At 37.2% G+C, this 15,324-nt stretch overlaps 1 protein-coding gene across 10 annotated transcripts in view; it reads right to left on the bottom strand.

Moving 5' to 3' along the window:
• Positions 1-437: 437 nt before the first annotated feature.
• LOC105229487 (potassium voltage-gated channel subfamily KQT member 4) overlaps positions 438-15,324 on the bottom strand; it is a 61,981-nt gene continuing 47,094 nt past the window's right edge. For 4 of the 10 annotated variants that reach the window (XM_049451856.1, XM_049451858.1, XM_049451857.1 and 1 more), the window contains exons 4-20: positions 13,266-13,348; positions 12,975-13,150; positions 12,670-12,795; positions 12,486-12,596; positions 10,852-11,039; positions 10,177-10,221; positions 9,484-9,665; positions 8,568-8,654; positions 4,940-5,551; positions 4,278-4,348; positions 3,659-3,786; positions 3,501-3,597; positions 1,593-1,856; positions 1,244-1,362; positions 1,056-1,177; positions 778-974; positions 438-702 (exon numbers count right to left, since the gene is read on the bottom strand). In XM_049451856.1, the coding sequence (XP_049307813.1) occupies positions 613-702; positions 778-974; positions 1,056-1,177; positions 1,244-1,362; positions 1,593-1,856; positions 3,501-3,597; positions 3,659-3,786; positions 4,278-4,348; positions 4,940-5,551; positions 8,568-8,654; positions 9,484-9,665; positions 10,177-10,221; positions 10,852-11,039; positions 12,486-12,596; positions 12,670-12,795; positions 12,975-13,150; positions 13,266-13,348 (2,698 nt within the window). In that variant the 3' untranslated portion in view covers positions 438-612. The remainder of the gene's footprint in view (positions 703-777; positions 975-1,055; positions 1,178-1,243; positions 1,363-1,592; positions 1,857-3,500; positions 3,598-3,658; positions 3,787-4,277; positions 4,349-4,939; positions 5,552-8,567; positions 8,655-9,483; positions 9,666-10,176; positions 10,222-10,851; positions 11,040-12,485; positions 12,597-12,669; positions 12,796-12,974; positions 13,151-13,265; positions 13,349-15,324) is intronic. The other 6 variants (XM_049451855.1, XM_049451854.1, XM_049451859.1 and 3 more) reach the window with 6 other exon arrangements.

The following is a 15,324-nucleotide window of genomic DNA, read 5'->3' as shown; positions in this document are numbered from 1 at the left end:
TATAAGAAAAAATAATGATTTGGCATGTTTCCCTTTAAAGTGTTGCCAAAAAGTGAAAAATTTAAAATTCGTAAAACTCCCCAGCAAAGCGACTGTTTAACGATATCCATACGTAGGTAATCTTTTCAGATTTCAACTTTTTCAGCAGCGGTCCAGATTAATTACTGCCATTGTCGTGTTTTTTAATATTTACCTCCATGAAAATTTAATAAAATATTCTTGAAATGTCAGACTTTAATGTACCATTGGGCTTTAAAAATAAAGTTTAACTGTTTCATAAAAAAGAAAAAAATCCTAAAAAAGAAGTACCCCCTTGCTTCTAGCAATGGTATATGTATGTAGCTCACACACATTTTCAGAATAATAAACTCAATATTTCTCTTTTCATAAACATCCATCAGACATACCAATATTTAAGTTAACTAAGTAAAACACAATTTTCTTTAATTAAATAATTTTATTCGTTTTAATTTCCTATTTAAATGAGTTTTAAAATTTGCTTTATTAACTTTTCTAAATTTTCTTTTGTTTTAGTTAAAAAATTGTTTTTACTTAAATCTGAACACAAATGGAATAAACAAGAAAAAAATAAATAAATTTAATTTCTACTATTTAACCAGATTGCGGGAAAAGTAATGATGATTTTGTAGGCGTGTCCGCGGATTCATTATCTAAATCTGTGAGATTATTTGCTGAGCTTACCTGAAATACGATAAGATAAGAAATGCATTATTTATTGTATTTAAATAATAATTGTTAATGCTTATAACAACTTACAGGCGTAACGGAAGTAATAATAATTTTCGTATGAGATCTTTGTTGCAGCAGAGCGGTATCTTCTGCCGCCACTTCGCAATCGAGATCAACATTAGCACCGGCATCACTATCGATCTCCCATGAGGGGTAATGATCCATTTCGCCTTCGCAATTAAGATCCTCCTCTTCGAAGTCTTCAACCTCATCGATGAGTATAACTAGAATAAAATGTTGAAAAATAGTTTTGATTTAGATAGATAGATCATAAACTTAGAGAGTAGAGTTCATTCGCAACTTACTTGAGTTTTCCTTTCGTAAATTCGGTTTTAGGCTACTACTTAAGGGTTCATTTAGACCAGGTATCGTTATAGCAAAATTATCTTCTTTATAAATTCCTCTATCACAAGGATTGGAGGCGGATCTGAGTGGAATTGTATATGTACAAATCATTAACTGTAAACACTTATATTTCATGTAAATTACTCACCTTAGAGTTACACGTTTTTTTGGATTTTCTATTTCGGATATGGCATTATCACTATATAGTTTAAAAGGACTAACCGACGCTAAATCGAAGGATGGCGCAAACGCACGCGCATCGGAAACCTACAATATACAGATCGATTATAACAGTTACAATTATTGATAAAAAATTAATACTTAGTGTCCTTTTCTGAATGTCTGGTTTACCGCAAAAGCATACTTGGTCGAGTTAATCAGAACTTAACTGACAGACGGTAGCCAACCAGACATTGAGAATACGACTCTTAAAAATACTTAAGACAATTTTAATTTCGTTTTTTTTATTTATATTTTTATTTGTACACTTCGCTTACCTTATTGTCATCCCTGACCCCGATTTTCGTCGCCGAGAAGAAATCTCTTCTAGCACTGATTGTCGCATGTGTACTATTAGTATTATTACTATTACTAGGTTTATTATTGCCCGTCGCCCAATCGCCCCGTTTCGAGTGATCTTCATTGTTATTATTGGAATGTTTAACTACAGGCTGTGTAGACAATGGAAGTGCTAAGAAGCGTTCACGATCCTCCATATAAGCTTTAATAAGTACATCTAATTTTTCTTCAATATCAGCGACCTAAGGATTATAGAAGTCATGTTATAAAAAATAAATAATTTGCAGTGAAAATATGCAATGTGAGTAAAAAAATACTTTTTTGTACATTTTCCTTTCAATCCTTAAAACGCTTTTATACTACTTTTTTGTATAGCCACATGGTCTTCTAAATGTTTTAAAGAATTATATCCACTCATCACTCATCATCATTATCACCCATCTCAAGTCTTAGCATTAATTATTGGATAATATTCGACCGAATAGAATATGTTCGGTACGCAGTGAAGAACATATAGCAGCAACTCGAACTGACGTATGGAACGACTTCGAGATCTTACATTGAAAGCGTACACAAAAAGTTTGTGCAAGATCTTCCTAAGATACATCGCTTCGTTTTATAGGCTCTTGAAGAGTTCCAAGAAGATTTGACGTTTTCGAGCCAAATCTTGTTGAGCGAAGAGAGCAGCCTGAAGAGATTCAAGAGCTGCCATTTCATTCAAAAAAAACTTTTGGTGTGGTTTGTGGGCCGGTGGAATTATCGGTATGATGCACGCCATGATAACCGTCTATTTGATGCCTGAAATTAAAGTTCGTGATCTCGGCGACATTTGGTTTTAACAAGACGGCGCCACTTCCCACTCTTCGCATGTTGAGAGAACACTTCGGTCAGCAGATAATTTCACGTTTTTGGCGTTTCGGGCCGGTAAATTGGCCACCAAGATCGTGTGATACCACACCATTAGACTTTTCCTTTGGGGGTACATACGAGTATGTAAAGTCTAAAGCTTTTGCGGACAGCATCGCTTCGATTCAGGCCTTGGAGCAAAACATCACTCGTGTTATTCGCCAGTTACCAGTTGAAATGCTCAAACGAGTCTTCGAAAATTGGTCTCAACGGATAGACTATCTGAGACGTAACCTGGGCCAACATTTGAAAGAGATAATTTTCAAAAAATTAATTCCAAAGAGTGTTCTTTCGAATGATAATAAACATTCTCCATTAAATTTGAAGTCTCTGTGTTTTTTGTTTGTTTAAAGTAAGGAACCTCGACAGGAATATCCTAAAGTTTCGGAGATACGAGTATATTTGTAATAATTGTTTAATGTATTGTAACATAATCCGCACCTAAAACTTTAATCGCGTTTTTCTCGAAACGAACTTCTCAGAGTCAGAAAGGAAAATTTCTCTGACCGATGCAGGACCGATCGACTAGAAATATTTAAACGAACTTCTTGGCTTCATCGAAGGAATAAGATTTTTCATGCAGAATCTTTATTTTTTTAGCCACTCTGAAGTGTAAATTTTCACACAAAATAAAACGAGTTCTTTGGGAAGTCGTCATTTTGCCAAATAAATATTTTTTCTAGTCCTTTGATCTGCAACTGTATAGAATTCATCTATGTATAGTTATAATATTTTTATTCGGTTTTTGGATTCCGGTTAATTTTAAGCTTCCTCGCCGACATACACATTTTTCGGAGGTCTCCCCGGAGATCGGCTAATGGATCAAGGGAATTTAAAGTATGGCTAGCAAGTGGATGTAACCCCTTAATGGCTTAAAATTGTATTTTTTTTACAGGATTCGTGCAGCAAATAAGCGCAATTATAACATAAAAAAATTAATATATTTTGTACCCACCTTCTACTTAAAGCTTATTTCTTACCTGTCGCTCTACTTTGACTACTCGCGAAGCTAAACTAATTTTAGAAGCGTAAACATCTTTTGATTTTGATCCTTGCTTGCCAAGGATTTGGTCGAGTCTAAAAATATCAAAAAATGTTTCAATTATACAAGTTTAATTTTTATATTTTTTTCCGTTACCTTGCATGCACATTTTTGACCCGACTTAGCAGGTCCACGTGACCCGCTGCATATTGTTCCATCACATCTTTAACGTCATACGGCTTGAGAGCTTCTTTGAATTTGCGCCGAGCCACAAAGTATTTCAGCTGCGAAAATAAAAGTGATTACAGTTGTTTAAAAGCCATCTCAACTCGTAGATTCATATAAATATTCATCATAAATATTCGTAAAATGCATCTAAATTGCTTCTCGAGCGTGTGCTTTATTGCGGAGGATCATAAAAACCGCAGATATCAATCTTTGGAGGCGCTCTAACGAAACTTGAAATTCAAGCGGAACGCAAGAGAAACAAAAGACTTTAAGGAAGCTGTTCAAAAGCTGCGCTTTGATCCATTTGGTATTTTCCCACCATTCTTTGGTTTTGGTCTCTTAAGTGATGATGATGCTTCCGAGTGCATTAGATTTTTTGTATCAACTTTTTCCTCCTGACCCACATGGACTAAGTTTACTACCAGATCCACTTTTTATTATTTAATGCCCTTGTACTAATTAAATCATTGGTGCTTAACTGTACAGTACTTCATTACGCTTCGTAATTTAGTACACGCTGTGAATGTGATTACTCTGCGGTGCTTACCTTTCTGATGAATCGTATGGCCGTCTTATGTTGACTCGTCAATTGCGTATATCGCGGCTCCTCGTCTTCATCTGCATACAGAGAAAAAATGGCAGAAAAGACGAAAATAAAAATAGTATGTACAAATTTACGAAAATACATTGATCACAATTTTACGACCACACAAATCAAATATTGTACAACAACAATGAAACTTACAATTACGAGTATAGAGTAAGTAGAGTAAATATGTAATGAGAGTTCCTATGGCATAATTAGTTAGGCACGAGTATGTGGGCAAATAGTTTAGTAATAATATATGTGGGGGTGTAGTAAGATTACTGACGAATTCAACTAAATAGCTAAATGAGGAAGACATAGTTTGCGCCGAGTATGCACTAACGAGCGCAAGATCAGTCTGAATTGAGAATACCGAAACATCAAATACAGTTACAACAAAGGTAGTAGTCCAAAAGTTCTCTATTTGTTATACAAAATAAGAAAATATTTGGAAAACAAATAATATTTGACTTATAACAACACACACTAAATAATAACCGTTTTATTTTCGTAGACACTTTCGGGTGTTTTTGGGTTCTAGCATGGTTTCTACACAGCTTGAATACTGTAGTGAGCACAAGTTTCGTTTTAGAAACGGTTGCGGCCACATTAGCTATACATACTATTTGCTTGAGTACAGCAATTTCGACTACAAAGGCTATCCATAAGGTTACTACACGAGTACCCACTCTCTGTGCATCCAGCACGTCTACGTGGAACACCTCCGACACCGCCGCCGGCGCCACCAATGGTCAAACCACCGAAGCGACATCGTCCCTCACGCACACTATTGCCGCGCTTGTCATGCACACTGGCCAGTAGGCGCGGCTCGAGGTACTGCGCCCGATTGTAAAGTTCACTATCACGCGTCTCGTCGCATGTCGATGTTTGAGGCAGTGAAAAATTCGAACCGAAGAAGTCGCCCTGCATGAAGCCGCAAAGTATCACAGGTATTGGAGAGGGGCTATTGCTCGCATTATTCGCCACTATTTCGTTCTTATTTGGCGGTAGCGGTTGCACGCTCGAAACTTTGTTATTACTGAGAACTGATGAACAGAGATTCCGGAAAGAGTTTGGTTTTTGTTGTGTTGTTGTGGCACACGGTGTATTGGTGCGCGTTTGCGTCGTTTGTTGTGGTTGTTGCTTGTTGTTGTCCGTTGTATTCCTACAAAAACTTCCAAGAGAAAGAGAGCTGAACCTCTGCTGATAATCGATAAGTCGAGGTTTGGGAGTTGCTATGTGTAAAACGAAAATAAGTGTTTGGAGAACATTTACATACAGACAATAAAAATATCACATCATTAGAGAGAGAGAGAGCTGGCATATGTATTTCGTATTAGCAAACTCTAGCGGCTTCAAATTCCACCAGCTTGGGAGGTACAAGGATTTACGGAGAATTTTCAATATGATCGCGTCAGTGGATTATCTCAAGCCTCTACATCGATGAGTTTACAAAGGATTTAAAAGTACATAACTTAAAAGTGCTCGTGAGTATAAAAAACACATACATGTAACGGGTGATTTTTTTGAGGTTAGGATTTTCATGCATTAGTATTTGACAGATCACGTGGGATTTCAGACATGGTGTCAAAGAGAAAGATGCTCTCAGTATGCTTTGACATTTCATCATGAATAGACTTACTAACGAGCAACGCTTGCAAATCATTGAATTTTATTACCAAAATCAGTGTTCGGTTCGAAATGTGAAAATCCGCTTTTTTATCGACAAATTTTGTTCAGCGATGAGGCTCATTTCTGGTTGAATGGCTACGTAAATAAGCAAAATTGCCGCATTTGGGGTGAAGAGCAACCAGAAGCCGTTCAAGAACTGCCCATGCATCCCGAAAAATGCACTGTTTGGTGTGGTTTGTACGCTGGTGGAATCATTGGACCGTATTTTTTCAAAGATGCTGTTGGACGCAACGTTACGGTGAATGGCGATCGCTATCGTTCGATGCTAACAAACTTTTTGTTGCCAAAAATGGAAGAACTGAACTTGGTTGACATGTGGTTTCAACAAGATGGCGCTACATGCCACACAGCTCGCGATTCTATGGCCATTTTGAGGGAAAACTTCGGACAACAATTCATCTCAAGAAATGGACCCGTAAGTTGGCCACCAAGATCATGCGATTTAACGCCTTTAGACTATTTTTTGTGGGGCTACGTCAAGTCTAAAGTCTACAGAAATAAGCCAGCAACTATTCCAGCTTTGGAAGACAACATTTCCGAAGAAATTCGGGCTATTCCGGTCGAAATGCTCGAAAAAGTTGCCCAAAATTGGACTTTCCGAATGGACCACCTAAGACGCAGCCGCGGTCAACATTTAATGAAATTATCTTCAAAAAGTAAATGTCATGAACCAATCTAACGTTTCAAATAAAGAACCGATGAGATTTTGCAAATTTTATGCGTTTTTTTTAAAAAAAAAGTTATCAAGCTCTTAAAAAATCACCCTTTATATAGCCACTATACTAGCCTAGCGTTAGAACAGTAGCGGAAGTAAATATCATTACTGGCACTGTAGGAAATATGGTAGAGAACGGAGAACCGCCAGTAAGGCGAAATATGTCCACTTAAATGATAGATCCAATCTGCCATTTCTAGATCCGCTTATTATTGTACGCGTCCTGCTTTACTTATGTACAGAGTTGGTCCGGAAAGTAATAGGATTGAGTCCAGTTAAAAAAATCTATTGAACCAATCGTTAAAATTTTTTAAAAATATGCTTCTCTTGCCTCAATGCAGCGCTGCTAGCGCGATTTCCAGCATTGAAGGCGACACGGAAAGCATTCTTCGGAATAGCCCTGAGAGACGAGGTGCATGCTGCTTGGACCCCCTCTGTCGTCTCAAAATGATTGCCTTTCATCGGCCTTTTTAAGCAAGAAAGCAAAAATAAGTCCTGAAAGCCACATCTGGGCTGTAGTGCGGCTGCAGAAGCGTTGGAATGCCGGCCTTGGTTAGGTAGCTATTCACAAGAGAGGCAGTGTGAACCGGTGCGTTGTCGTGGTGTAACTTCCAATCGGCTGCGATGTCTTGTCGGACCCGATTGACGCTTCGTTTGAGTCTCTTAAGGACTTCCACGTAAAACTTGGCGTGGACGGTGTGTCCAGGAAAGATCATCGTTTTCATTTTGAATTTGCTCATTTTTCCGGTCTTCATCAGACACCTTTTCCCGGCCCTCCAAAGAGGCTTTTCCACCGAAACACACCACTTCTTGCTAAAGCATTGCTGCATCTGGGTAAGCCTGCTTGATAATAACGTCTCTGTCCCAGATTTACCGAGTTTCACTCAGAATTTAATCGTGTACTTCTGCTCTAACGAACGCTGCTTTTTCGGCTTGCACCACTCACAGTAATATGTAGCACGGAAGTGTTTGTCCTGACTCTCCAGGTGCTCGGAGACAACTGTTCAGCCGCTAGTTCGTTAGTAAGGAACGCTCTCTATCTAATCCAATCGGTGCGCGCACGCTCCGAAAAAAATTAATCTCATTACTTTCCGTACAAACCCTGTAAGATATATCGACTAGAATTCTTGGAGAAAAAATCTGCGAAAAGTTCTTGCAGAGCGCCGAGCGAACTCTTAGAACTGCGGGCCCGAGAGGGATTGTTCTCAATCTTCCAACCTATCTCCTTCACTGTTGATACGAAAACTATATAAAATGTCATGTGGTTCTAGCGGCCCATAAGATGACGAAAATATAAGAATAAACCAGTTTAAAGAAAGCTAAATAATATACATAACCAAGAAATGTGGAAATAAAATATGTATGTATGTAGTAAGAGAATTGGAAATATAACATAACTTTGAGTGTATATTGGCATTGTAAGAAAACATCAAAATACAAAACTAAAACATATATAAAGTAACACATAAGAGGCAAAATTATTAAGAGGACTACATTATGAGCAACAGACAATGTAATATGATTATATTTCGAATAATATCAAATTGTCAAAGCCAAGTCAACATATGGCACTGTGCTAACGAGTACTTATGTAAAGCTTTTCAAAAAATGGAAAATTATTTACGGCCAAAAGTCTACCATGATTTTCCTGTAAAGAATTATGTATGCAAATGTAAATTATTCCCATGCACCCTGTATATTATATTACTGAATTCAACTATTTTAATTAATATAATATTATTATTATTGTTATTTTATTGTTTATTGTTTTTTGGTTAGAAGTGATTACAACTAGACGACAACATCCAATGCAATGACGTGAAATTGACAACAACTGCACTTACCATCGGAATTCTTTTTCAAAACACTTGTTTCTACCACCGAATCTTCACTAAAACAGGGATCTAAAGTTTTGCCATTTTGTATTATTTCTGGAAATGTACAGAAGAAGGCAGCAGAAAGTAATAAAAAAATACAACAAAAAGTACTGTGGAACAAAGTGGCACCAATTAACCAATTAACTTGAATGAAGAAAATCATAAACAAAGTACAAAATTTATAAAATTAAAAAAAAATCACTTTATTTACTTAATTTTTTTCATACAATAACAACAACAACAACATTAATGAATGTAGATATACACTACTAACACTATTAACGTTAGTGACACGAGTGCATACGAATTAACGATTACTACAGTTACAATTGTGTCGTAACAATATTTGAGGGAGTGAGTTGAAATGCTGCAAAACCCGCACTGCTGTTGCAACCCTGCGTAACTGACAAAATTAAAAATTTTTGCCAACATATTCGATACGTTTTTGTTTTAAAAATCATTACAGACTTGAAAATGTGCAAACTTAAATTTTTGAAACGAAATATCTAAGACGAAAAAAACGATAGCGTTTATTTGTAAAAACAGTTGGTACTCGCAAGTAATGTGAGTAATGAGCATGTAATGAAAGTGTGCCGAAACCACTAAGTACTTATTAGTAACCATTAGACTTCCTTGTGGTGTTTCGTAACAATTTAGTTAGTAGTGATTTTAGTAGTGATTTGCTTGGTGAATTTATGTATGAACTCTTGAGATGATGCGTCCACGTTTTGGCCGTTATGAATTTTTGAAATTTGTTGCTATGATGAATATGACATATGTAAGTATGTATGTTTTAATTGCTGTTGTTTTAGTGGTGCAAGCAAGGTGTGTGTCTTATTACATACGATTGGATTAGTGGCTTTTGTTGGCTACTAAAACATACCCAAATTCTCCACAGATGTATTAATCTCTCGCATTGTACGCGTGTATTTGGTGATCTTTGACGGGCCTTGCGGTATAATGGTGTTTACCTCGCGCGGTGGCATATTCTGGCTGCGGTGCCGCCTTATGGTTGGGAGACGCGTTACGAATGAGGCATTGTGCTTAAAGCTAGATGAAGCTCGTCTAAATTGATAGAAAAATATACATACATACATACGTACATAGAATCGGAAGTAGGATGTAGGCGCTACATACATACATAAAGTAGTAGTTTTGTATGATTTTAGAGTGAGTTATTAGTAACACTGACATTGTTACACGGGACTACACTAGTGACTACAAAGTATACAAATTTTTAATATATTTTTTTTAATTTTTATCAAAGTGTTATGTTTTGTATGTTCAATTATTGACATTAGGCGTACACATTGAGACATGTTTGTATATTTTTTATTGGAAATATGCTTGAAACTGCTATGGACTAGCTAAACATGTTTGTATGTATTACATAAAGTTCTAAGGCGCCTTAGCAAGTAAGTGTACATGTGTGTTGGGGGTCTTGAGCAATTGGGTTGTGTGTTCTATGGCACTTATGTATGTAGCTCTAAGAGTTCGTGTTCAAGTGTACGCTGATTTTGGTGTACATACGAGGTTTGGTGTATATATGTAGTAGATATTCAATAGTTTTTTTTACCTATATTCACTTAAATTCTTAAATAATCTATCCCAATATTCAGAACTGTAAAAACAAAATAGATATAAAAATATATATACACAGTTGTAGTTATTTGTTGTAACCCATTGGAGAGAAAACTTAATGCCAAACAAATCAATAAAAGTTTTGTGTAATCAAATTTGTAACATATTTAACATTTTTTTCGATCAAATGTCGTTTGTACGTATTTCAGTTCAGTGTAAACGTGCTGTAAGTGTTTGCGTACAGTGGTGTGTGGAAAAATTGCTGCGCACAAGTGAAGCGTTTCGGTGGTTGTGTTGTTGTTGTGCTGCCTTGGCTGTGCGCTAACGGTGTAAGGTGAAAACGTGTTTCTGGTGCCGTAGAACGCATTTAAAATTGCGCTTTTGTGTGTTGAGGGAACATTTTAGAGTGCGCCAAATAGAGTTATTACGTAGGTATAAATAGGTATATTTTCGCCAGCAATACTACAATTAGGTTTCCATTTTGACTAGGAAAGTGGAAAGTATGTTGACAGTTTCTAAAGCGGTTAAGCGACAGTCTGGAGCATGCCCACATAAATGCACTCACTAGTTAATCTAAGCCTAAAAAGCTTTTTTTCTATTTCTTTTTTAGTTTTTTTTGTGGAAAACTTGCTAGTTTTTGCTTATATGTAAGTTTGTGTTGTTTACTTACGAGGTGGGCGGACTTGGTAAAGGCACTTCGTGTACTTTCCAGGTGGCGATCGATATTGAATGCTCGTCCGCGGCGTAACAACGCCAAACGGCCTGTATGAGCGTGGCGGCCGGCTGTCGTCGCCGTATCATGTGCTTTTGCCGTTGCTGCTGCTGCACTTTCAAGGCGAAACCGCTGCCAAGAATGCCCTAAAAATACATACATACATACATATATAATATAAAATATATAGTAAGTGTGTACCCAAAAAAAAGTGTGTTACATGGGGCACATGTGTAAGTTGACGGACGCACATAAACGCTAAAAATATTTGTGCTTGTAAAATGCTCAAACTAAATCTTCAAGTACACACATAAAATAGTTTTTAATGATAAGGGCGGCCGATGCTGCCGCACAATGTCAAGTGTACGCTTGTAATTGTTTTGATATGTAAAGTCTGCGGCGCAAAATTTGAATGAGTACGGAGATATTTAGAAATTAGAAATGTAGAACGAAAAAAATTCGATTTCATTTGGTGATGAACTTTTGCATGAATTCTAGTTTCATGAATTTTTGACTTCATCTAGAAATATAATGATTGGTATGAAACGTGATTCGATAAAACACAATTTTTTTTCCAAAAATAGTACCGTAAACATGTCTCTTTGAACGTGCTTGACCGTGCGAATTCCGATCCCACATTCATGGGTCTATGAGTTTGACATGCATGATAAGTCAACAGTCATCGGAATGGAGGGGAAAAAACAGTGATGCCAATTTTTTTCGATGTTCGTGGTTTGGTGCATCATGAATTTGCTCTGGAGGGACAGACGGTCAATAAAGAGTTCTATTTGCCCGTTTTGAGGCGATGACGTAGGAACATCCGTCGAAAACGTCGCAAATTGTGGAAGAACAATTCATGGATTTTACACGATGACAATGCACCATCCTATCGATCCACGACTGATATCGAATTTAAACCCAAAAATGCAATGAGTTCCGTGTGATTGTTTCTTGTTCCTCAAGATGAAATTGCCTCTCCGTGGAACCCGTTGCAGTCGATCGAAGTGATACAAACCAAATGTGCTGAAGGAGCTGAAGGCCATCGCAACAGTGTTTATGAAAAACGTTTCGAAAATTGAAAAAGTCCTTGGCATGATTGTATTACATCAAGTGGGGATTACTTTGAAGTCGACAGATAAATATTGATGAATAATTAAATATTTTGCATTTTTTACAATTTCCGGGTACTTTGTTGTCACAATATATTATATATGCGCAAAGGGTTCTAAGTTTTTGAGATATCAATCTAGAATCTTGTATATGTTCATATCTCTTCAAAAAGCTGCTTATTTGTCGGAATTGACGTTATTGGACCACCGTAAAATGCCTATCGAGGCTTCAGATATACATATAAACATTGGTCATTGCTATTTGAAGATATTAGATTTGCGAGGCCAAATCTTTAATTTCTGTATGAGAGAGACGATTTTTTAATTTAAATGACACGATCTTGCTGTTAGACACAGTTCGAAAATTCTAAGTCATATTTTTGACTAAGTTTTCGCAAGTTGTAAAACTGTTTGCTCGTAAGGAATAAGTTTTACGGGCGACATACCGGTTAATAATATATACATATACTCTATTGGACTTACCGCTGGCAATGCAAAGAACGAAATGCCCAATAACGCGCAGAAGGACGCAATTAATTTGCCCTGCCACGTTTCGGGCACCATATCACCATAGCCCACTGTACACAGAGTGATCTTAAGTAAAGAAATATATATTTTTAGTATACAGGTGTTAAGTTATGTACGAAGAATGTATAATTTTACTTACTACACCCCACCATAACGCCTGTGCGAAGTTACTAAATTTTTTATTGACATCCTTTTCCATTAAATAAACGAGGAATGATGCAAATATTAGCCCTAAGAAACCTATGTACATTGTCGTTATGAGTTCCTGTGAAAGAGAGTGAAAATAAAAGAAATGTTATTAATATGAAGTGGTTAAAAAAAAAATATATATTTTTATGTTCTGTGTAGAATAATCTATTTTTTAAAAATGTAGTATTTTTCATTAAAATTTCGCTAATTTTTGAAAATACATTATTAATTGTCAATAAATTGTAAATATTTCACCTGTCTATGTGCGTAAACGACGCTGCCCAGCAACTTCCACGTGCCGCCACGACGATCCATGCGCACCATGCGCAGTATTTGAAAGAAGCGCAGCCCCCGAAGTGCACTTGTTGCGAACACCTGACCCGAGGTGCCCATGCCCAACACCACCGACGAGGCGGCTATTGTTATAATATCTGCAAAGTGGGGGAAAAAAACACACACACACACAAACAAAAAAGGATATGAATTAATTAACGGTTTTTTCATGCTTTGGCTTAATTTAGTTGAAACGGTTGGTGTTTGACTTGCCTATAATACAAAAGGGTCGTTTCACGAATTTCAGACGTCCCACACATCCTTGATAACGTGAACGGCAGCCGGATGACCACAGTCTGTGTGTTGTTGTTGTGCATGCGTTGACGTTTACGGGAACGGTCGGGAAGCATCGGGCGTATGAAAAGGAAGAAGACGAAAAAACATGAATAAAATGCGCGTGGTGTCTAGCAGAAAGCAATTATAGTAATTAGTTTTAGCATTTTTTGTTGTATTTGCATTTTTGTTGTAGCAATATATATATTTCCGTATTTATAAGGATTTGTGGCTACCGGAAACACCCACCTGTAAGGTAGGTGCAGTTTAGCAGTACTTTCAACAACTAATGCGAATTAGTGTTGCTTTTGTTTTTGTTGTAATTTTCTACAACTGCACTCGGCGTGTAATCGATCTTCGCGAACACATCCTTTACAGTTAGACACACCTGTGGAAGGCACTCATGTTCATCATAAGCGTTGATAAGCACAACTTACGTGGAGTTTAAGCAAATTAATTTGAGCGTGACGCTTAGGAAGAAAGTTTTTATGTCATTTTAATAGAATAAGCCAATTGGGTCAAGGTTAAACACGGAAGCGCTAAGTTCGTCCTCAAGAGAATATCACATTCCTTAACTAACTATATTACAGAAATATATTTGTGCTTTATAGCTATTCAAAACCTGGTTATGTCCATTATAAGTAATGCTCAGTAACCTACTTTTTTTGGTTACACCGCACAAGCGAAAAATGTTCGACGTTCAAGAGTGGAACGAATGTATTTTTTAAAGCAAAATTAAAATTCACATATTAGGCATTTATGTTGGATCTTATATAGATACAGGGTTTGTCCGGAAAGTAATAGGACTGAGTCGATTTAAAAAAATGTATTGAAGCAATCGTTACAGTTCTTTAAAAGCTTTTAAAATATGCTCCTTCTGCGGAAGGCATTTTCCGGAATAGCCTTAAGAGCCGAGGTGCATGCTGCTTGGATCCCCTCTGTCGTCTCAAAATTGCTACCTTTCATCGTTCTTTTCATGCACGGAAACAAAACAAGTACAGGGGCCACATATGGACTGTAGGGCGGCTGCGGATACGTTGGGATGGCGGCCTCGGTTAGGTAGCTGTTCATAAGAACGGCGGTGTGAGCCGAGACGTTGTATTGGCGCAACTTTCAATCGGCTGCGATGTCTTGTCGGACCCGAATGATCCTTCGTTTGTGTCTCTTAAGGACTTCCTAGTAAAGCTTGGCGTTGACGGTTTGTCCAGGAGAAACAAATTCATGGTGGACGATGCCTTTGATGTCAAAAAAGACAATGAGCATCGTTTTCACTTTGAATTTGCTAATTCTTCCGGTCTTTATCAGCGACCTCTTCTGGGCCTTCCAAAAGAGTCTGATGCTACCGAAACACACCACTTCTTACTAAAGCAACATCTGGCCTGTTTGATCATATCGAACGTGTCTGTCGCAGATTTACCGAGTTCCACACAGAATTTAATCACGTACCTCTGCTCTAACGAACGCTTCATTTTCGGCTTGCACCACTCACAGAAGCACGTCGCGCGAAAATGTTTGTCCTGACTCTCCAGGTGCTCGGAGACAACTGATCGGCGGAATAAAATCAGTTCTACTACTTTCCGTAATGTCCTTTATTTAGTGAGATTAGAAAAGCTTCTGACTACTATTTATTCAGTCGTTTCAGAACGCCCTCACTGAAATACGGTTTACATCCCAAAAGTGTATCAAAAATTTGTTTGATTCATTCTTTGCTGGCACGGTTTTTTACAGTTCTTTGAAATAAAATCCACAAACTGTCAGAGAGATGGGAAAAATGTAATAGCTTCAGGTGGCAATACTTTGAATAATTCTATTGAATGTGTGTTTTCTTAAAAAGTGAAAATTTTGGAAAAACCCACACCAATATAATTATAGATCCCCATATCGGAAAATAAGGTTCCCAAAAGACTTTAAACTTAACTTAAAAGTAAAGAAGAACTGGAACTGCTAATGATTTGTTGTCGAGTTAAAAAGTATGGTGGATATAAGAACGGTGTTTTAT

This window comes from Bactrocera dorsalis, chromosome 3, assembly GCF_023373825.1.
Source record: "Bactrocera dorsalis isolate Fly_Bdor chromosome 3, ASM2337382v1, whole genome shotgun sequence".
Taxonomy (NCBI): domain Eukaryota; kingdom Metazoa; phylum Arthropoda; class Insecta; order Diptera; family Tephritidae; genus Bactrocera; species Bactrocera dorsalis.
The sequence above is the reverse complement of the archived record's forward strand: the minus strand, read 5'-3'. Positions and strand labels throughout refer to the sequence as shown.